General features: G+C 34.8%; 2 protein-coding genes and 1 pseudogene across 2 annotated transcripts; 2 read left to right on the top strand and 1 right to left on the bottom strand.

Moving 5' to 3' along the window:
• Nucleotides 1-501: 501 nt before the first annotated feature.
• Nucleotides 502-1,606, bottom strand: LOC132547897 (uncharacterized; annotated as a pseudogene).
• A 9,172-nt stretch (nucleotides 1,607-10,778) lies between these two features.
• On the top strand, nucleotides 10,779-19,730 carry LOC132547916 (protein FAM221A-like). The gene is made up of 8 exons (XM_060211723.1): nucleotides 10,779-10,855; nucleotides 12,617-12,695; nucleotides 12,875-12,969; nucleotides 13,343-13,533; nucleotides 17,114-17,326; nucleotides 17,605-17,718; nucleotides 17,840-17,952; nucleotides 19,629-19,730. Exons 1-8 carry the CDS (start codon nucleotides 10,779-10,781, stop codon nucleotides 19,728-19,730), a joined length of 984 nt encoding a protein of 327 aa, XP_060067706.1.
• A 1,008-nt stretch (nucleotides 19,731-20,738) lies between these two features.
• On the top strand, nucleotides 20,739-23,803 carry LOC132547895 (uncharacterized). The gene is made up of 2 exons (XM_060211700.1): nucleotides 20,739-20,788; nucleotides 22,855-23,803. The coding sequence occupies exons 1-2, from the start codon at nucleotides 20,739-20,741 to the stop codon at nucleotides 23,801-23,803; spliced, it is 999 nt and encodes a 332-aa protein (XP_060067683.1).
• The last annotated feature ends 264 nt before the right edge of the window (nucleotides 23,804-24,067 follow it).

The following is a 24,067-nucleotide window of genomic DNA, read 5'->3' as shown; positions in this document are numbered from 1 at the left end:
GTCGTCGTCGTCGTCGTCGTCGTCCATGCCATGTACATCATTATCATCCTCATCAACATCAATGCCATGTACATCACCATCATCACCATCATCATCATCATCATCATCATCACGCTCCTTCTCCTCATCATGCGTGCCATGTACATCATCTCCCTCTTCATCATTATCATCATGCATGTCATGTACATCATCATTATCATCCATGCCATGTACATCATTATCATCATCAATTTCATCGTCATCATCCATGCCATATACATCATCATGCATGCCATACATCATCATCATCATCATCATCATCATCATCATCATCATCATCACCATCATTACCATTATTATGCATGCCATGTACATCATTATCATTATCATCATTATTATGCATGCCATGTACATCATCATCAACATTTCCCAAGGCCAGGGGAATTGAGAGAAAAATAGATAAGATAAAAATGAATGTCAAGCGCTATCTATATTTAATCATAATCATAGAACATATACAAATTATAGACTAACAAGTTTTCCCTTTTTTTTCCATTCTTTAACAGCATCACCTTTACTTACCGCTGTATACTTCTGAGCATTATGGTTATCCTTAATTGTGTTTACTAATGCATTTATATTCAAAGATTTATGAAGACATCGCATTTTGTAAATGTAATGTTTAATAATAAGAAGTATTTCATTAACAATCTTACTGTTATTCAAATTTTGCGTAAGAAATCCAAAGAGATAAGATTCTTTGTTAAAATTAAAAGGAATAGTAAGAATATCTAACAACCAAGATTTTGGACCTCCTGACAATAGTTGTTTCAGTTTCAGAATTACAAAGGATACACAAAGGAGATACCACTAGACGTGCTTTGAACAGGAAGGAATTTGCAGTCAGAATATGATGATTAATTCTACACTGAAACCATTGAAGTTTAGTATTTTTAGTGACCAGAAAAGGAAGTTTGAATATCTGATGCCAAGTGGAATTACTTATATTAAAAGTGTTATTCCATTTTTTCTGACCTGAAGGTACTACATTGTTTTTTTTATAAGAATCTTATAATAGTGTTTAGAACCCTTAGACATTCTTAAAAATAATTCTAAGTGTAAAGGAATAGTTGGAAGTAAAATTTTTGAACATGGAAAGTTATATTTCTTGATTGCAGAAAGAACACTATGATATTGAAGAAAATTAGCCTGTACCTGATATACTTGAGTGAATTCATGGAAAGTATAAAATCCACCAGAATGATGATCTTTTATCAGATCATCTGTTATCATAACTCCTCTGTCATACCAGTCTTTGATGAATACAGATTTTCTGTCTATAGTTATTTTATTGTTGTACCATAAAGGGGTTTTCAAGTAAACTTCATTGTTATCTATATTTCCATCACTAGCAGCATGCAAATTTTGACAGGCTTTTAAAACATCAATCCAAAATTTATTTTTACATTTATTTTTAAAAAAACTGAATATAGTCTGTGCCACAGTTAGCTAATAAATCTATATTTACATATGTTTTAAAAATAGCTTGCCATTTTGACGAACTTTGAAAAACCCTTCTGATCCAACTTAATTTAAGTGAATCTATAAATGCTTTAACATTTACCATTTTGATCCAACCAGTAATGTAATCCTGAATTACAATATCCCTTCTAATTTTGTCTCTTTTACTATCACAAAAACTCATATAACATGGAGTTAAGTTCTGAAAGGAATTTGTCATCTGGATTTGGCAGTGCAATGAATAAGTAATTAAGTTGTGAAATTAGTGTTGATCTGATTATGTTCATTTTACCTATCGGTGTTAAAATTCTTCTTTTCCGTGTAGTAATAAGTGATTTGAGTTTTGTTAGTTTCTTATCAAAGTTTAATTTGGGTATCTTGCGCAAGTTGACATTGAATTCAATCCCAAAAAGTGTAAAGTGATTTTTACCCCATTGTAAATTTAGTTCTGGAAGAAATTTCTCAGTGCTATATTTCTTACTACCTATCCAAACTATCTGAGTTTTTGAAATATTTATTTCCTGACATTCTTGCATAGGAATTATGCTCTTTGATTGATTCTTGCAGTGATAATTCGTTACCATGGAGTGCAAGTGATGCATCATCGGCATACTGCGACAGAAGAATGGGACAGTTATTAATACCTTTGATTTTATGGTTGTGTCTTACTCTAATGGCTAAAATTTCTGCACAGAGAATGAAAATATATGGCGCAATTGGATCACCTTGACGACAACCTCTTTTTATAGGAAAAAATGAAGATAAGTTCCCTTCCTGATTAATGGTAGCACTAACATTATTATGTAAAACTTTAAACCAATTAATTATACAGTTTCCAAAACCCAGAAAATGTAATACTTTTTCAATAAAAATCCAAGAGACCGAATCAAACGCTTTTTCAAAGTCTATCATTAAAAACATGCCTGGAATATCCTTTTCTTCTGCATATTGCATAACATCATAAACAAGTCAAGTTTCTCCTATATACCGTCCCGCTAAAAATCCTGTCTGATCTCTGTCTATTAGTCTATCTAGAACGGTTTTAAGTCGACCAGCTATAGTACCTGATGCTATTTTATAGATTACACTTAACAGAGAAATTGGCCTCCAATTTTTTATAAAATGTCTGGGTTTTTCTCCCTTAGGGATACATGTAATAATACCTAGTCTTTGAAAAATTGATAAACTACCAGCATGATAACCCAAATTTATAGACCGAACAACAAAATTACCTAAATACTTCTAAAAACACTAGAAGAACTCAACTGTAAAACCAACAATACCAGGACTTTTATGATTTCTCGTGGTTTTTCCCCTACTTGGATCCATTTAGAACGAGATCTTATTACACTACCTCTTACTTTCCTTTCTTTTATTGACTGTAATTCTTTCTTCTTTAATTCCAAATCAATAATATCTATATTCTCTTGTTCTTCAAGTGTTTTTATCATTGTCTTGAGATTGTCTTCCCTAATATTCTGCTGTTTTTTTCTTATAGGATGAGTATGATATTGTTTTCCCTCTGATTTGCATAAGTAAAGTTTCAAGAAACAGTTGATTATCTATTGTGAACAAAATATCGTTAACAGAAATACTACCTATATTTGATAAATTATAGACTGGAAGACAGTATTGAATTTTTGTCTCAGTAATACATTGTTTTACTATATCTAAATACTCCATATCCTGTAGTAAACTATTGTTAAATTTCCATACCCCTTTACCAGCTACAAATTTATGAAATTTGAATGATATTGTAGGAAATGAATGATCGGAACAATATCCAGATTCTATACTTGACTTGTTAATACTTGAAATAAGATTATCAGATACAAGACAAAAAATCTAACCGTGCTTGTCTTAAGGGATTACTTTTACCTTCTTATATCTCCATGCTGGTCCCTGAAAAAAGTCTACTAATGCCAGATTATCAATAATTTGTAAAACCCTATCTCTAGCTTTGGGATTATTAAGCCTTTTGTAATTCTTATTATAATCTAAGTCTGGATTCAAAACTAGGTTGAAATCTCCACAAATAATTGTATATTTATTATCAAACTCTTCAACAGTCTCTGACAAAACATCATAAAAACCAGGGTCATCCTTATTTGGACCATAGATATTAATAAGAGTTATTCTAGAAGACTCAATTTCAATATCTAAACCTAAAAAAATTCCCACTACCATCTTTCTTTTCTTTAAGCACTTTGAATTCAAAGTCATTTTTAAAGAGAACAGCAACCCCTCTTGCATTTGACCTGTAGGAATTAAAATAGCACTGGAAACCCCATTCATTTCTTATAATATTTTCCTGCTGTTCGGTAAAATGAGTATCCTGCAAACAGAAAATGTTGGAATTAAATATCGTAGTTGCTTCTTGCTCTTGAAAAAATGACTGTAGGCATCAAATCGTGCACATCATAGTTCCTTCCGAGGATTCCAGGAACATCAAACTGATCTGAAGAAACGTATTCAAAATAGGCTAAAGCTTTTCTCTACTCTTAGGTCAATCTGAATTAGTAATGTCACGTTTTCCAATGAAAATCAGATTAATAACAGCAAAACTACCAGACATATTAATGAGTATCAAATACAGTCGACTTCATATCGCACAAAGGAATTTAGTAGGCCTCACTTAGTGGGATGGCATTTATTGTGAATCGTATGATCTTATCTTAGGTGTAACCATTGATTAAGACAAGGTAGGAATTAAAATACTGAGTCGAAAATGACACATTTAATTGATACTAGTAAGTGACCTGAAAATGTTCTGAATATATCTTACAAATACATGTAGATACAAAACAACAAACACAAAAATCCTTCAACAATATAAAGTTATATATACAAGTAGTCAATGTATACGTCAAGTATTACAACCGGTTTGATATATTGCTTTAAAATTGATTTTTTTTATTTGCACTTGTAGAGTAACTTGTAGAGTAACTTTTGTAACCTTGTAGAGTAACTTGAAGAGTAACTTGAAGAGTAACTTGTAGAGTAACTTGTAGAGTAACTTGAAGAGTAACTTGTAGAGTAACCTGTATAGTAACTTTTGTAACCTTGTAGAGTAACTTGAAGAGTAACTTGTAGAGTAACTTGAAGAGTAACTTGTAGAGTAACTTGTATAGTAACTTGTAGAGTAACTTGTATAGTAACTTTTGTAACCTTGTAGAGTAACTTGAAGAGTAACTTGAAGAGTAACTTGTAGAGTAACTTGAAGAGTAACTTGTAGAGTAACTTGTATAGTAACTTTTGTAAACTTGTAGAGTAACTTGAAGAGTAACTTGTAGAGTAACTTGTAGGGTAACTTGAAGAGTAACTTGTAGAGTAACTTTTGTAACCTTGTAGAGTAACTTATATAGTAACTTGTAGAGTAACTTTTGTAACCTTGTAGAGTAACTTGTAGAGTAACTTTTGTAACCTTGTAGAATAACTTGAAGAGTAACTTGTAGAGTAACTTGTAAAGGAACTTGTAGAGTAACTTTTGTAAACTTGTAGAGTAACTTGTAGAGTAACTTTTGAAACCTTGTAGAGTAACTTGAAGAGTAACTTGAAGAGTAACTTGTAGAGTAACTTGAAGAGTAACTTGAAGAGTAACTTGTAGAGTAACTTGAAGAGTAACATGTAGAGTAACTTATATAGTAACTTGTAGAGTAACTTTTGTAACCTTGTAGAATAACTTGAAGAGTAACTTGTAGAGTAACTTGTAGAGTAACTTGTAGAGTAACTTTTGTAACCTTGTAGAATACCTTGAAGCGTAACTTGTAGAGTAACTTGTAGAGTAACTTATATAGTAACTTTTGTAACCTTGTAGAATAACTTGAAGAGTAACTTGTAGAGTAACTTGTAGAGTAACTTATATAGTAACTTTTGTAACATTGTAGAGTAACTTGTAGAGTAACTTATATAGTAACTTTTGTAACCTTGTAGAGTAACTTGTAGAGTAACTTTTGTAAACTTGTAGAGTAACTTGAAGAGTAACTTTTGAAACCTTGTAGAGTAACTTGAAGAGTAACTTCAAGAGTAACTTGAAGAGTAACTTGTAGAGTAACTTGAAGAGTAACTTGTAGAGTAACTTGTATAGTAACTTTTGTAACCTTGTAGAGTAACTTATATAGTAACTTGTAGAGTAACTTTTGTAACCTTGTAGAGTAACTTGTAGAGTAACTTGTAGAGTAACTTTTGTAACCTTGTAGAATAGCTTGAAGAGTAACTTATATAGTAACTTGTAGAGTAACTTTTGTAACCTTGTAGAGTAACTTTTGTAACCTTGTAGAGTAACTTGTAGAGTAACTTGTATAGTAACTTTTGTAACCTTGTAGAGTAACTTATATAGTAACTTGTAGAGTAACTTTTGTAACCTTGTAGAGTAACTTTTGTAACCTTGTAGAGTAACTTGTAGAGTAACTTGTATAGTAACTTTTGTAACCTTGTAGAGTAACTTATATAGTAACTTGTAGAGTAACTTTTGTAACCTTGTAGAGTAACTTGTAGAGTAACTTGTATAGTAACTTTTGTAACCTTGTAGAGTAACTTGTAGAGTAACTTGTATAGTAACTTTTGTAAACTTGTAGAGTAACTTGTAGAGTAACTTTTGTAACCTTTTAGAGTAACTTTAGGGCCAAAATTAGTACAAACACGTAGAAACAACTAGTTGTTTAAAGGATATAATGGTTCTTATAACAAAGAATTTTATGAATTAAGTCATCTCATTCCTAGCGCCGTTAAAGCTTGCTAACAATGCGTTTATTTAAAAGAATTCTATTAATGACAAAATTTAAGCGAATTTCTTGTAGGTACCTTCGGTTTGAATTTTGGGATGAAGCTTTTTTAGTTATTCAAATCCAAATATCAGATGGCGAATTAGAAACACGCTTAACAACACAGTGGAAAGTACGGGATAGAAAAAATTTTGCTTTGTTATTGATAGTTTAAATATTCACAGATTGGGTAGACGTATCTTTAAATATCCACAGATTGGGTAGACGTCTCTTTAAATATCCACAGATTGGGTAGACGTCTCTTTAAATATCCACAGATTGGGTAGACGTATCGTTAAATATCCACAGATTGGGTAGACGTATCTTTAAATATCCACAGATTGGGTAGACTTATCTTTAAATATCTACAGATTGGGTAGACTTATCTTTAAATATCTACAGATTGGGTAGACGTATCTTTAAATATCCACAGATTGAGTAGACGTATCGTTAAATATCTACAGATTGGGTAGACTTATCTTTAAATATCCACAGATTGAGTAGACGTATCTTTAAATATCTACAGATTGGGTAGACGTATCTTTAAATATCCACAGATTGAGTAGACGTATCGTTAAATATCTACAGATTGGGTAGACTTATCTTTTAATATCCACAGATTGGGTAGACGTGTCTTTAAATATCCACAAATTGGGTAGACGTCTCTTTAAATATTCACAGACTGGGTAGACGTGTCTTTAAATATCTACAGATTGGGTAGACGTCTCTTTAAATATTCACAGACTGGGTAGACGTGTCTTTAAATATCTACAGACTGGGTAGACGTGTCTTTAAATATCCACAGATTGGGTAGACTTATCTTTAAATATCCACAAATTGGGTAGACGTCTCTTTAAATATTCACAGACTGGGTAGACGTAATTTTAAATATTCACAGATGGGGTAGACGTATCTTTAAATATCTACAGATTGGGTAGACGTATCTTTAAATATCCACAGATTGAGTAGACGTGTCTTTAAATATCTACAGATTGGGTAGGCGTATCTTTTAATATTCACAGATGGGGTAGACGTCTCTTTTAATATCCACAGATTGGGTAGACGTGTCTTTAAATATCCACAAATTGGGTAGACGTCTCTTTAAATATTCACAGACTGGGTAGACGTAATTTTAAATATTCACAGATGGGGTAGACGTATCTTTAAATATCTACAGATTGGGTAGACGTATCTTTAAATATCTACAGATTGGGTAGACGTCTCTTTAAATATTCACAGATTGGGTAGACGTAATTTTAAATATTCACAGATGGGGTATACGTTATTTTAGATATCCACAGATTGGGTAGGCGTATCTTTTAATATCTACAGATTGGGTAGGCGTATCTATAAATATCTACAGATTGGGAAGACGTATCTTTTGATATCCACAGATTGGGTAGACGTAATTTTAAATATTCACAGATTTGGTAGGCGTATCTTTAAATATCTACAGATTGGGTAGGCGTATCTTTAAATATCTACAGATTGGGTAGGCGTATCTATAAATATCTACAGATTGGGTAGGCGTATCTTTAAATATCTACAGATTGGGTAGGCGTATCTATAAATATCTACAGATTGGGTAGGCGTATCTTTTAATATCTACAGATTGGGTAGGCGTATCTATAAATATCTACAGATTGGGAAGACGTATCTTTTGATATCCACAGATTGGGTAGACGTAATTTTAAATATTCACAGATTGGGTAGGCGTATCTTTAAATATCTACAGATTGGGTAGGCGTATCTATAAATATCTACAGATTGGGTAGGCGTATCTTTAAATATCTACAGATTGGGTAGGCGTATCTTTTAATATCCACAGATTGGGTAGACGTCTCTTTTAATATCCACAGATTGGAAAGACGTATCTTTAAATATTCACAGATTGGGTAGACGTAATTTTAAATATCCACAGATTTGGTAGACGTCTCTTTAAATATCCACAGATTGGGTACTCGTATCTTTAAATATCCACAGATTGGGTAGACGTATCTTGTGCATGACATAGCACACTCGTGATGTGTTGTTATCTATATACATTCTAACATATCTCTATGTATATGCTATCATAAATTATCTGTAAGTCACGTCATAATGAACTAAATCTCAGTTATCGTTGTAATAGGTACAGGTTTGATGTTGTTATAAATTGATGATATACGTATTTTAATCCAGATCAAGTAGATGTATAAAATCATATCTTATCATGATAACCTTCGATGTCGTTATTCTTGTATCATCATTAATGACTGAGCATATTTGAGGTTAACACAGAAGAGGATAAAGATATGTCTTGTTTCTTCCATTCCCTTTTCCAGCTTGATTATTTCCTTACGATGAATTTTATATGTACCAAAATATGTAAACATCCGTTTAAAAACAAGGAATCACACAGAGATTATGGCGCCTGCTATAACTTGATTTTTATTTAATTCTTAAAAGGGTTTAATCTTTTCCTTCTTTTCCGTTCATCCCCCTTTTTTTCTTTTTTTCTTTTAACGTCCGTCTTTTTACTTTTTCAAGAAAAATCAATAACAAACATTTACCTTTTGTTTGGCTTTGTCGGTCCCAAAATAAAAAGTACACAACTAGATAGTAATGGCACACTACGTGAGAAATTTGAGAAAGATCCGTCCAAGAAATAGTAATGATAAACTTCCATTGTCAAAATCCAAGATGGCCGCTTGTTCGTCATTGACATTTCTTGGTCCGTCCCAAAATCAAATTGGCACAAATAGGGACCAAAGGAAATCTGCTTATGAAATTTGGAAAATATATTTATAGTCCTGATCAAATATTGCTTCCTTTCATCCATGTTGTTTTTTTTTCTGATCAGTCCCAAAATCACTAGAACACCTCTAGAGACCAAGGTAAATCTACGCATATATAACATTGATCTAGTATATCTCAAGAAATAGCGGTTTAAACTTCCATAGTCAAAATCCAAGTTGGCCGCTTATCAGTCATTTTGTTTTTGCCGACCTATTCCCAAACTGGTAAGACTCTAAGGGAAAGCTGCATCTGAAATTGATAATGATCCATCTAGTACTTCTAAAGAAATACTTATTACCAACTATGACTCTCAAACACCCAGACTGCATCATTTTGTTTGTGTGCATGGGTGTGTCTTCAAATACTGACTATGCACAACAAAGGACAAAACTTAACTTATTTATAAAATTTGACAATGATCCATTACACACTTCTCCAGAAAAAGTGATGGGAACTTTGACTGTCGAAATTCAAGATGGCCACCTGCCGACCATGCTGTTATCCCGATCCATCCAAAAATGGAGGATTTACAACTAAAGAGAAACGTACTGAGAATCATCCGTTCAGTGCTTCTCCAGAGATAGCGATAACAAAAAAAATGTTTCTGGATGGACGACGGACGGACGGACATAATATAAACCAAATTTACTAATGAAAATGTTAAAATCAATATATTCCATTGATATCATTTACTCCCCGTTATCTAGTATCGTTTATCCAGGTACATGATAACTAGAGACGATAGAAGGTTTCAGGTTTTTGTCACTGATTATCAATGAATGATTAGTCTTCCGGAGACTTTGACATAAAGGACGTCTAAGTCACTACATTTCTCCTAGCTTTTTTTTTCTTTCTTCTTTACTGCTTTCCTTTGTTTTATAAACAAAGAAGGAAATAAGGTCTCGTGAGTACTGTGTATTTATCTGAATGGTACTCTATAAACAGTTTCTAAGTGACAAAATCTCAATGTTTCTTGTTAAACATTGTACGTCGTATTGTGATTTGCTTATGAAAATAAAGTTAAATTGAAATGCAAGTTCAAAAAGAGATTTTGATCCTGTTCTTCAAGAAGCTATTTTAGATATCTTATATGAGTATGTATCGTATACATTTGACGATGAATTGTATAACGATATATCATTTTGTTAAACAAATAACAACTTGGGTTTGCCATAAAGTCGGCAATATTTTGTTGACTCACTTAGGATATTTGATAATGAGAGGTCACCATTTCATGATAATGTCGCAATCTGAAGCAATGTTATCAGTAACTCGAATTAGTAACATAAATTCCGTGACACACATTTTATTTGTTAACGATATATCAAAGAAAAAGTTGTAACCATGCTAAGGCAGGTAATTCAGTATTTAAAAGGCGCCTTGCGTGTTTGTTGCGAATCGAAACTACATATAGAGTTACCTCCCTCTGACTTCCTGTTTATATGTTGCTAGCTGAACAGTGAACGCTTCAGTATGAGATAGAAAGGGATCTTGCAGTATACTGTATTTTTTCAGCAAAGGATACACAGAACCTCATAGTTACATTTTGTTTATGTACATGCCCTCCATTACTAGGAGAATACAACAGACACAACTAACAGCCGATACGTCCCAGCATACATTGTTTAAATTTCTGTCCAACGCACAATTTGTAGGCCTTCTGAAACTCTAGACAATCTATCTGTTAAATTGTAGCTATAATCGATTTTTTTTTGTTACTTTTGTTAATATTTCAAGATGGCAGAAAGGCAGTACCACTTGAAGTTTGGTGGAAACGCCGGCGCATCGGTTGATGCTTACCTGGAATATAAACGGTAATTACCAGATGATTACCCATGTTCACAGATGTACACGTGCATACAAATGTATATATGACCAGATGACTGTTGATATGTATTTAATCTGTCCGTCAAAATGTTTAATTCCGGTGTAAGAGCCAGGGGAAACTCTGTATTATGAATGTGATGATGTGGAAGATAACCTTGAAGTTATACACACATGTACAAGTGTAAAAAATGAGGTATATGAGTATAGGTCTTTAGTGCTAGTTGTGAAACTGTCATTTTTGTTGTCCATGTTGTGTCAGGAATAGCTAGGAAGCTGTAAGCTGATTGGCAACTGGCTTTGTTGTCTAATTATGTTTGTCATTGGCTGTCGGTATTTATCAGATATGGTAGTGCACACATATTTGGCATTGCACGTTGCCAGAGAATTGACTCTAGTCGATTGGACAATGCCCTGCAGCGGGCAAAGTCATGGAGACAAAAAACCATCATCATCATGTATTTGGCAGATAGTCAGTAGCCCTCGGTTGTCCAACTCTTTGTCTTCATCTGTCACCGTGTTGGTCACTGTCGCTCTTTAGGAGGGTGGTTGAATATGTATGTCCTATGTGTTGACAGTGTTGTGTCCAGGGACAAGCCAGGAGCTGACCCTTATGTTGTGTGTGTCCTAGCAATGGCCTTAGGTAAGGGGTCTCATCACATGTATTGTATTTGTTACTTTTGTTCTCTTGATAAAATATGTTAAATGTGTTATGTGACTGATCATTAATTACTACATAGCCAAGTGGAACCCCACACTAGAACCTGGGCATAGCTCTATTATGTGAGGTCATGCCCCCTACATAAGTATATGCACACGCACCTCCCAAACCTTCTGGTACATGCATGGCATGATCCTCGTATATGTGTTTATTGTACATGTACTGCAATTTTACAATAATTAGGCTCAAATTCCATGTTACATATATTTACCTATGATCTTGTCTGACTACACATAAATTTTGTTTGTACGTTATTTTTGTCTGACTACACATAAATTTTGTTTGTACATTATGTAGATCTGGAAATACAATTTATATATACATTCATTGCTATGTGTTTCTACATGGATGTCCAAGAGGTCTGAATAGATCAAGTCACAATTTTACTTTTGTCTTTGGTGCAGTTGATATCAAACAAGACAAAACTAAAAATGGTGAATAGATAGTCAGAACCCTTTGGACTAAGTATCTATTGATTTGTATTGTAATGTGAACATGTAGATACAATGTATTAATCATAACTGGACAGGCATATAGGATATGCATCATGTACATACAGTTGTGCACCCAGTTCTTCATGTGTGTGCAATCTTATGTAACTTATAGGAATAAGACCGTATTGAAACTGACATTTGTTGTATGTAATTAATGATATATAAGTATTCCAGGATAGCTGTAGGTGATGGCGGCATATCTATATACTTACAAGATTTATTAAGGTAGTCGGTTTACCGGTTTCGCCCACTTAGTTGGGCTTCATCAGGTCCTGAAACCGGTAGACCAACTACCTTAATAAATCTTAAGGAACCTGCCCCCCGACCTGTTGGATTGAGTTATCTTTACTCTAAGTTTTCCCTTTCTCCTTAATCCACTGCATACCTTCGGGTATCCAGGCGGGCGGCGAAGATACTGTAATCCGCTACTAAAGACTACAGGGTTGGCTCTATATCTTCATATATACTTACAATATACTGTATAAGATATTCAGAAAGTAGGTTTATATTATATTAGTGACACACTTGTATTCCAGGATAGTTGGTGATGATGATGGTGGTGTCATGTTTACACCAGAGCAATATGAAGCTTACAAAAAAAAAGTGCTGCCAATGGTAAGTGCTATTGAATCTGTAAATAAAAAGGCAGATTATGTTAAACATAGTTGCTCAGTCTGCAGTAGACTCATTTTTCTTGTTTACTACTAAATACTATTTCTATGTTGACAGAAACTTTGTTGACACATGTATTTGTTTTTTAATCTTAATATCTTATCATTCTCATTATTATACAGCGACTTAAAAACAGAATATTCACAGCATGGGCAGCACCGAGTGGCATGGACTGCAAACTTGTAGGTCCAGAAACAAAGTGCTTTTGTACTCACAAGTAAGTTTTTAGTCACTCATGATTAGCATGATTTAATCAAGCTCCTTTACAATATCTTAATTGATTTTTGTATGTGTTTATTTACAGACATGTAGGTTTGAATTGGGAACTGGTATTTATCATAATAAACAAAGTTTAAATCTTTTTAAAGTATCAGCACAAAAGAAGTCTATACTTTTGAAATTTTTTCAGAATTTATTAATCCATATGTATCCAATTCAGTTCTTCAAAAATGCCAATAAATGTTATTTCATTGTCCAGCAATAATCTTACTCCCCATGTTTGTGTCAGTGATTAAATGCTAGCTCCTGGGCTTACTGCAGGACAAACATGGAAAGTGTTACCATACTTAATCCATATCATTTTCATGTAGATATTCAAGTCACAAGACAGACTTTGAGAATATACCTGATGACCGACCATTACTACTGCCATGTAAAGTGAAAGGTTGTGGCTGTGTTACCTACCATTATGTACCTCGCAATGGAAGTCAGGCTCTGAGATGTACATGTAAACACTTTTCAGATGATCACGCCACAAAACAGCCATACAAGTGTAAGACAGGTGAGAATTTATAACTCCACAAACACAGCCATACAAGTGTAAGACAGGTGAAGATTTATAACTTCACAAACACAGCCATATCAGTATAAGACTGGTGAGGATTTATAACTTCACAAAACAGCCATATCAGTGTAAGACAGGTGAGAATTTATAACTCCACCAACACAGTCATACAAGTGTAAGACAGGTGAAGATTTATAACTTCACAAAACAGCCATATTAGTGTAAGACAGGTGAGAATTTACAACTCCACAAACACAGTCATACAAGTGTAAGACAGGTGAGGATTTATAACTTTACAAAACAGCCATACAAGTGTAAGACAGGTGAAGATTTATAACTCCACAAACACAGCCATACAAGTGTATGACAGGTGAAGATTTATAACTCCACAAACACAGCCATACAAGTGTAAGACAGGTGAGAATTTATAACTCCACAAACACAGCCATACAAGTGTAAGACAGGTGAAGATTTATAACTTCACAAAACAGCCATATCAGTGTAAGACAGGGGAGAATTTATAACTCCACAAACACAGCCATACAAGTGTAAGACAGGTGAGAATTTATAACTCCACAAACACAGCCATACAAGTGTAAGACAGGTGAGAATTTATAACTCCACAAACACAGCCATACAAGTGTAAGACAGGTGAGGATTTATAACTCCACAAACACAGCCATACAAGTGTATGACAGGTGAAGATTTATAACTCCACAAACACAGCCATACAAGTGTAAGACAGGTGAGAATTTATAACTCCACAAACACAGCCATACAAGTGTAAGACAGGTGAAGATTTATAACTTCACAAAACAGCCATATCAGTGTAAGACAGGGGAGAATTTATAACCCCACAAACACAGCCATACAAGTGTAAGACAGGTGAGGATTTATAACTCCACAAAACAGCCATACAAGTGTATGACAGGTGAGAATTTATAACTCCACAAACACAGCCATACAAGTGTAAGACAGGTGAGGATTTATAACTCCACAAAACAGCCATACAAGTGTAATACAGGTGAGGATTTATAACTCCACAAACACAGCCATACAAGTGTAAGACAGGTGAGGATTTATAACTCCACAAACACAGCCATACAAGTGTAAGACAGATGAGGATTTATAACTCCACAAACACAGCCATACAAGTGTAAGACAGGTGAGGATTTATAACTCCACAAACACAGCCATACAAGTGTAAGACAGGTGAGGATTTATAACTCCACAAACACAGCCATACAAGTGTAAGACAGGTGAGGATTTATAACTCCACAAAATAGCCATATTAGTGTAAGACAGGTGAGAATTTATAACTCCACAAACACAGCCATACAAGTGTAAGACAGGTGAGGATTTATAACTCCACAAACACAGCCATACAAGTGTAAGACAGGTGAGGATTTATAACTCCACAAACACAGCCATACAAGTGTAAGACAGGTGAGGATTTATAACTCCACAAAATAGCCATATTAGTGTAAGACAGGTGAGAATTTATAACTCCACAAACACAGCCATACAAGTGTAAGACAGGTGAGGATTTATAACTCCACAAACACAGCCATACAAGTGTATGACAGGTGAGGATTTATAACTCCACAAACACAGCCATACAAGTGTAAGACAGGTGAGAATTTATAACTCCACAAACACAGCCATACAAGTGTAAGACAGGTGAAGATTTATAACTTCACAAAACAGCCATATCAGTGTAAGACAGGGGAGAATTTATAACTCCACAAACACAGCCATACAAGTGTAAGACAGGTGAGGATTTATAACTCCACAAAACAGCCATACAAGTGTAAGACAGGTGAGGATTTATAACTCCACAAAACAGCCATACAAGTGTAATACAGGTGAGGATTTATAACTCCACAAACACAGCCATACAAGTGTAAGACAGGTGAGGATTTATAACTCCACAAACACAGCCATAAAAGTGTAAGACAGGTGAGGATTTATAACTCCACAAACACAGCCATACAAGTGTAAGACAGGTGAGGATTTATAACTCCACAAACACAGCCATACAAGTGTAAGACAGGTGAGGATTTATAACTCCACAAACACAGCCATACAAGTGTAAGACAGGTGAGGATTTATAACTCCACAAACACAGCCATACAAGTGTAAGACAGGTGAGGATTTATAACTCCACAAACACAGCCATACAAGTGTAAGACAGGTGAAGATTTATAACTCCACAAACACAGCCATATCAGTGTAAGACTGGTGAGGATTTATAACTCCACAAACACAGCCATACAAGTGTAAGACAGGTGAGGATTTATAACTCCACAAACACAGCCATACAAGTGTAAGACAGGTGAGGATTTATAACTCCACAAACACAGCCATACAAGTGTAAGACAGGTGAGGATTTATAACTCCACAAACACAGCCATACAAGTGTAAGACAGGTGAGGATTTATAACTCCACAAACACAGCCACACACGTGTAAGACAGGTGAGGATTTATAACTCCACAAACACAGCCACACAAGTGTAAGACAGGTGAGGATTTATAACTCCACAAACACAGCCACACAAGTGTAAGACAGGTGAGGATTTATAACTCCACAAACACAGCCATACAAGTGTAAGACAGGTGAGGATTTATAACTCCACAAACACAGTCATACAAGTGTAAGACAGGTGAGGATTTATAACTCTACAAACACAGCCATACAAGTGTAAGACAGGTGAGGATTTATAACTCCACAAACACAGCCATACAAGTGTAAGACAGGTGAGGATTTATAACTCCACAAACACAGCCATACAAGTGTAAGACAGGTGAGAAATTACAACACAACAAAAAAGCTGAACAAGTGTAAAATAGATCGGGTTTAATAGTTCCACACAACAACTTTTCAGGTGTAAAACAGATCATGTTTGATAACTCAACACACAACTGTACAAGTGTAAAACAGAATCAGGTTTGATAGCTCCACAAAACAACTACAACTCAAGTTTGATAGAGTATGTTTAATTCTTTATAACCAGATGTGGTATATTACATTCATCACATGTACTTTTTTTCATCCTTATGTGATTTACATATCTATAGTGATTTTATACATGTTATTTACCCAAACAGTATGATCTAAATTTAATATTTTGCATCAGCATTCTTCTACAATCGATCTTTTGTGGCTATACGACAAATAATCCTACACAGGAAAATATCTAGTGTCATATACAACTGCTTTTTCAATGAAGACAATGCTTTCCATGTTAATTTATACATAAATTTATGATTTGTGCCTTTTTTTATGGCATATAACCTTAATGGTATGTCTATGTTTTATTGTTTGGGTTGTCTGTAAATGTATGGAATTCAGATGCTTGCATGAGATTTTTCTTTTTTAAGGATGACTGTAAATGTGTAGAACCTGTGATTTCTTTTAAGGATGACGGTGTAGGACCTGTGATTTTTTAAGGATGACAGTAAATATGTAGGACCTGTGATTTTTTTTAAGGATGACTGTAAATGTGTAGGACCTGTGATTTTTTTAATGATGACAGTAAATATGTAGGACCTGTGATTTTTTTTTTTTTAATAAAGGTGGCTGTAAATGTGTTGGATTTAAGAGCTCCTATACTTGTGGCTGTGGAGAACCATACAATGTACACCACATGATCGTGGAAACTAAAGAGGAGAGATTAGCCAGAGGTCATCCTGTCGGTCAAGATGGTGTACCCTACCAGGCCATGGGTGGACTGACCGGCTTCTCCTCACTTATGGAAGGATACATGAGACTAGATCCAAGTGGTGCAGGTTAGTCCAGCAGAACTTTACATTTGTTGAATATGTGTACTAGATAATGAAGGTAGGTGGTTATAGAAAATAATCAAACATTGAAACTGAAAAAGAAATTACTCAGTTTGATTGTTAAAAACTGACCAAAATCATTAACTTGTGTTTTTTTAAGAATTGATCAGATTTAAACACTTGCAGGTAAGATATTGTGCTTTATTGTGTACATTTTCTACTGTATGATTATCTATAAAGTCATTATTTTTCCTGAAAACTTGAGTATTTTATGTTTGTTGAAGGTGCACCTCCGCTGGAGTTTTTGGACCAGCCTATCACCTCGTCAGACCATCCATTCTTGCGAGGAAATGTCCAGTCTATAAAACATCATCAAATGAAACAACGAGCTATAGCAGGTATTGTTTCATCAGTAAAACTTCTTCATTTTTTTATTCTGAAAACACTCATCCAATTAGAATGGTGTTTGGTAAAAATTTTTGCGGAGGATATCACATGGTAGTATTTGTTGTGTATCAGGAGGTGCGGGCCATTCAGATGAGACTGATGCTGACCTAGCTGAGAGAATGTCCGCAATGCGACGACCAGGGGAGACAGACATGGAGTACTTTGAAAGGAGATATCAGGAAAGGGTAAGTTTTGCTACAACTACAGACAGGTAAAGCAGGCTTAAAATGAACATTTTTTTGTAAAAATTTTTAAGTGAGAATTATAGTTCTGTTGTGACTATAGTGGAGTAGCCTTGGCTTATTGAACATATAAATTAGATGAGAGTTATAATTTCTGTTGTGACTATATAAAGTGAAAATACAGGATTCTCAACATCTAGGAATACTTGTTGTAGTTTTATTTACGGACTAATTCGTCGACATGTTTCGACCGCTATGTTGCCGTCATCAGGACAAATTTACAAAATATAAAGACGTATAAAGTATAACTTTGCGGTTATAAAGATAATTGTGACGTAATAATGGACAGATATAACAGTTCTTATTTTGATGTAAATTTTACAGTTCTTGTGAAATTTTTAGGAGAAAGTTTATGAAGTAGATTAAAAGATTCCAGATAATTTGTGTGATTGCGTCTTTATATTCTGTAAATTTGCCAAGTGTTCCTGGATGTTGAGAATCCTTTATTTTCACTTTATGTTGACCACATTGTAAGGAGCTCTACAGAATACCTCTGGTATCCGTTCACGAACCTAGCCACAATCTTAGACATATAGTGTGTTGGTTCTTCAATATTGCTTTCTTTTGTTGTGAAATAAAGTATAGTGATAAGTCAGTCTATGGTATTTGTGAGGAAGTGAATCGAACACGTAAAGACAGTTGATATTTATTAATGAGTGTATTGGTACATCATATTTAGTCACAAGTGTATTGAGAAATGACATGTTTGAAATTTTATGAGTTTATTGAATAACACCATTGATATTCAGGCATGAGTGCACTAAATAACACCATTGACGTAGAGGCATGAGAGCACTAAATAACACCATGGACATTCAGGCATGAGTGCACTAAATAACACCATTGACGTACAGGCATGAGTGCACTAAATAACACCATTGACTTTCAGGCATGAGTGCACTAAATAACATTGATATTCAGGCATGAGTGCACTAAATAACGTCATTGACGTTCAGACATGATTGTACTAAATAACACCATTGACGTTCAGGCATCAGTGCACTAAATAACACCACTGACGTTCAGGCATGAGTGCACTAAATAACACCACTGACGTCCAGGCATGAGTGCACTAAATAACACCATTGACGTTTAGGCATGAATGCACTAAATGACACCATTGACGTTCAGGCATGAGTGCACTAAATGACACCATTGACGTTCAGGCATGAGTGCACTAAATTACACCATTGACGTTCAGGCATGAGTGCACTAAATGACACCATTGGCGTTCAGGCATGAGTGCATTAAATGACACCATTGACGTTCAGGCATGAGTGCACTAAATGACACCATTGACGTTCAGGCATGAGTGCACTAAATTACACCATTGACGTTCAGGCATGAGTGCACTAAAATAACACCATTGATGTTCAGGCATGACTGCACTAAATAACACCATTGATATCCAATCATGATTGTGTTGTACAGTTACACAATTGGTATGTATTTGTGATCAGTCTCTATACCATGACCTCTTATTGATGAAGAATTTAAACTATGGTATTTGGTTTCCATTTTTGTTATTTTCTTGATGTTAAAATTTTGTTTGTTTACTTTAACTTTTTACTGTTTTCTTTCAAATATTGAGATATATCATTTTTTTGTTTTTGTTTTAGCAAAAAGCTGAGCGAGGAAGAGGTCGGGCCAAGGCACTTCCAGCTTCTAGAACAGTAGGAAAGAGGACTACACCTCACAGCAAACCACCACCAAAAACATAAAACATTAATAATCTTGGTAAAGCAAATGGGTCTCTTATGTTTGTACTGAGTCGGTGTCATACCAAAGTAAGATATACAGCTCTCCACCATAAAATACATGTCATATTCACTCAGTTCTAATACACAAGCATGTACTAATTTTGATCCGATGCTGGTTGAAGTTGTATAAACTTTTAAGATAAAACATATACAACAGACTATTGTAAATCAATCTGATTGACAAACTGGTATTAGTTCTTGGTTACTTTCTCATATTTTAATCACTACCTTTGGACTTTAATTCCAGAATCATTAATTCAATTTTACATCAGAAGAAATCTGGGGAACTATACTGAAAACATCGAGGTTCCAACATAATCTATGAATGATCGTTAAAAATTATGTTGACAAACTTTGTTTATGTTGTCCAGAAACAATGTTTTGTAGACACTCGGTATTTGTGTTGTCCAGAAACATTGTTTTGTTGACACTCGGTGTTTGTGTTGTCCAGAAACAATGTTTTGTAGACACTCGGTGTTTGTGTTGTTCAGAAACAATGTTTTGTTGACACTCGGTGTTTGTTTTGTCCAGAAACAATGTTTTGTTGACACTCGGTGTTTATGTTGTCCAGAAACAACGTTTTGTTGACACTCGGTGTTTGTGTTGTACAGATGCCACGTTTTATTTTGACAATCATTGTTCAACGTTATGTTGACAGGCATTGTTGATGGTGCCCAGAAACGTTATGTTGAAAATAGTTGTTTTAGTGCCTAGAAACAGCGCTCTGTCGACAGGCTTTGTGAATGGTGTCCAGAAACAATGAAGCGCTCTGTCGACAGGCATTGTGAATGGAGACCAGAAACAGCGCTCTGTCGACAGACATTGTGAATGGTGTCCAGAAACAATGTTATGTCGACAGGCATTGTGAATGGTGTCCAAAAACAGTGCTATGTCGACAGACATTGTGAATGGTGTCCAGAAACAATGTTATGTCGCCAGGCATTGTGAATGGTGTCCAGAAACAGCGCTATGTCGACAGGCATTGTGAATGGTGTCCAGAAACAGCGCTATGCCGACAGGCATTGTGAATGGTGTCCAGAAACAATGTTATGCTGGTTATCATTGTTTGCAGTTGTACAGAAACAACGATTTGTTGATAATCATTGTTTGATCGCGTCCAGAAACAACGTGTTGTAGACAAACGTTGCTTTAGTTACTAGAAACAACGTGATGTTGACAATCGTTATTTGTGGTGTCCAGATGCAACGTAATGTTGACAATCATTGTTCAATGGTGTCATGAAACAACGATTTTTGACAAGAATAATTTTAGTTCCCCGAAACAAGGTTTTGGGTACAGTCATTGTTTGTGGTGTAAAGAAATAATATTATGTTTAAAATTGTTGTTTGCCGTATCTAGAAACATGACTTTGTTGACAATAATTGTTTGCGGTGGCTAAAAACATTTTATTGAAAATCGTTGTTTTGGGTATCCAGAAACAAAGTTATGTTGACAATCATTGCTAGCGGTGTCCAGAAACAAAGTTTTGTTGATAATCAATGTTTATGGTGTCCAAAACATTGTTATGTTGACGAGGATGACGCTTATCAGTCTTATCAGTGACCTCTGTAGCGATGTGATATATCTTATCTATCTTACTTGCTGGGCTGAATGCCAGGGACAGTATGTCATGTTCTAGGGGTGCAGAGAGCGATATAGTGGGCGTTACCCATGGAGTATCGAGGATGTGTAGTGGTATGCAAAGTCCACCAGATATATGTCTCTCTGTTTTATTTTTAAAGGTTTAATTTTTTGTCTACTAGTTTGATTTCACCAGCTATAATACTCTTGTATTGCGAATACTAAAACCGGTCATAATCCTACAAAATCATTTTTTGCATTGTAACGTTAGAAAGGAATGCATCACAGAATTTTCTAATGTCTAATGAACATAAGTTTTGCCTATGTTCCGTCAGTTTGGCCCGCGTTACATCAATTTTGCCTATGTGACATAAGTTTTGCCTATGTTCCGTCAGTTTGGCCCGCGTTACATCAATTTTGCCTATGTGACATAAGTTTTGCCAATGTTCCGTCAGTCTGGCCCGCGTTACATCAATTTTGCCTATGTGACATTATTTTTGCCTATGTTTCGTCAGTTTGGCCCGCGTTACATCAATTTTACCTATGTGACACAAGTTTTTCCTATGTTACGTCAGTCTGGCCTGTGTTACACATCAGCTATACCTATATTACACCAGTAAGCCTAGTCTAAAAGTTGATAGACATTTTACATTGCTTCGTCTGGGGAAAGTAATCGAATAAAAGGAAAACATAACGGTCCTAATGAATAATCATAGACTAAATGGTAGGTTATATCATTCAAGTGTTAATCAACACGATAACAAATTTTATTTGTAATATTGATGAAATTATATATTAAGATTAAGATCGCGTGTGTCTTCGATGAAGCAGAAGACCCTTACACTTCCGGAACTTCTGGTCTTATTCTCCTTATATTTTTTCAGGAGCTTCCATGTAAATCTTTCTTTTGTTCATATTTAGCTCTAGTTTTATGGAGTTTGAGTTTGGATTATGATTTATTTTGACATGTTGGTATTTTCTTGATGCTTTTTATACAATCCAAAGATCTTCGAATGTTTGATAGCGTAATAGCACAATTTATTTCATGTCATTTGTCAGGATGAGATATACATGCAATATTTATAGATTAGTTGTATGATGTCAAAATTTGTGATACCGGTCCGAGGTTGTGATAGGCCATGACCTTAAGAATTAAGTGTCGACTTGTTAGTAATCAGGGTGGTGTAATATGGTGCTTGAATAAACAAAATACCGCTACAAAGGAGAAACTATATCAGTACACGTTATTCGTATGTGTAGGGTTGCTGTAGATATTTAATAGGTATTTGTTTATTGTAACAGATCACATAGGATATAATGTATTTTGGACAGTGGACAGTACATTGGCTGTTAAATATAACGTTGCGATAATAGAGAAAATTTTGTTGCACCATTAATAGACCCAATCGTGATAATAGACACAGACGTAACAGGGCTATTTGTCTCGTAATGAGATGGATATTGTGATGTCGTGAATATATATGCAATGAACATAATCACATAGAGAAGACTTCATAGCGCTTGATAAACAGTCCCTTATAGAATATCACAAGTGGTCAAATCATGATAAACAGTCCCTTATAGAATATCACAAGAGGTCAAAGCTTGATAAACAGTCCCATATAGAATATCACAAGAGGTCAAAGCTTGATAAACAGTCCCTTGTAGAATATCACAAGAGGTCAAAGCTTGATAAACAGTCCCTTATAGAATATCACAAGAGGTCAAAGCTTGATAAACAGTCCCATATAGAATATCACAAGAGGTCAAAGCTTGATAAACAGTCCCTTGTAGAATATCACAAGAGGTCAAAGCTTGATAAACAGTCCCTTATAGAATATCACAAGAGGTCAAAGCTTGATAAACAGTCCCTAGTAGAATATCACAAGAGGTCAAAGCTTGATAAACAGTCCCATATAGAATATCACAAGAGGTCAAAGCTTGATAAACAGTCCCATATAGAATATCACAAGAGGTCAAAGCTTGATAAACAGTCCCATATAGAATATCACAAGAGGTCAAAGCTTGATAAACAGTCCCTTATAGAATATCACAAGAGGTCAAAGCTTGATAAACAGTACCTAGTAGAATATCACAAGAGGTCAAAGCTTGATAAACAGTCCCATATAGAATATCACAAGAGGTCAAAGCTTGATAAACAGTCCCATATAGAATATCACAAGAGGTCAAAGCTTGATAAACAGTCCCATATAGAATATCACAAGAGGTCAAAGCTTGATAAACAGTCCCTTATAGAATATCACAAGAGGTCAAAGCTTGATAAACAGTCCCTAGTAGAATATCACAAGAGGTCAAAGCTTGATAAACAGTCCCATATAGAATATCACAAGAGGTCAAAGCTTGATAAACAGTCCCATATAGAATATCACAAGAGGTCAAAGCTTGATAAACAGTCCCTTGTAGAATATCACAAGAGGTCAAAGCTTGATTAACAGTCCCTTATAGAATATCACAAGAGGTCAAAGCTTGATAAACAGTCCCTAGTAGAATATCACAAGAGGTCAAAGCTTGATAAACAGTCCCATATAGAATATCACAAGAGATGAAAGCTGTAGGAAGTCTTCTCTGTTGGTTAATTTGTATGATTTATACCGTCCGACTTTATCACATACATGTATAATTTATTTTATTACATTTTACATGTAAATGCTACAGATTGTGTTTATAGTGTGTTTTTCTCCGTGCCGTTACATGGA

Source organism: Ylistrum balloti, unplaced genomic scaffold (assembly GCF_031769215.1).
Source record: "Ylistrum balloti isolate Yb309-2 unplaced genomic scaffold, AGI_CSIRO_Ybal_v1 Utg369988, whole genome shotgun sequence".
Classification (NCBI taxonomy): domain Eukaryota; kingdom Metazoa; phylum Mollusca; class Bivalvia; order Pectinida; family Pectinidae; genus Ylistrum; species Ylistrum balloti.
The sequence above is the reverse complement of the archived record's forward strand: the minus strand, read 5'-3'. Positions and strand labels throughout refer to the sequence as shown.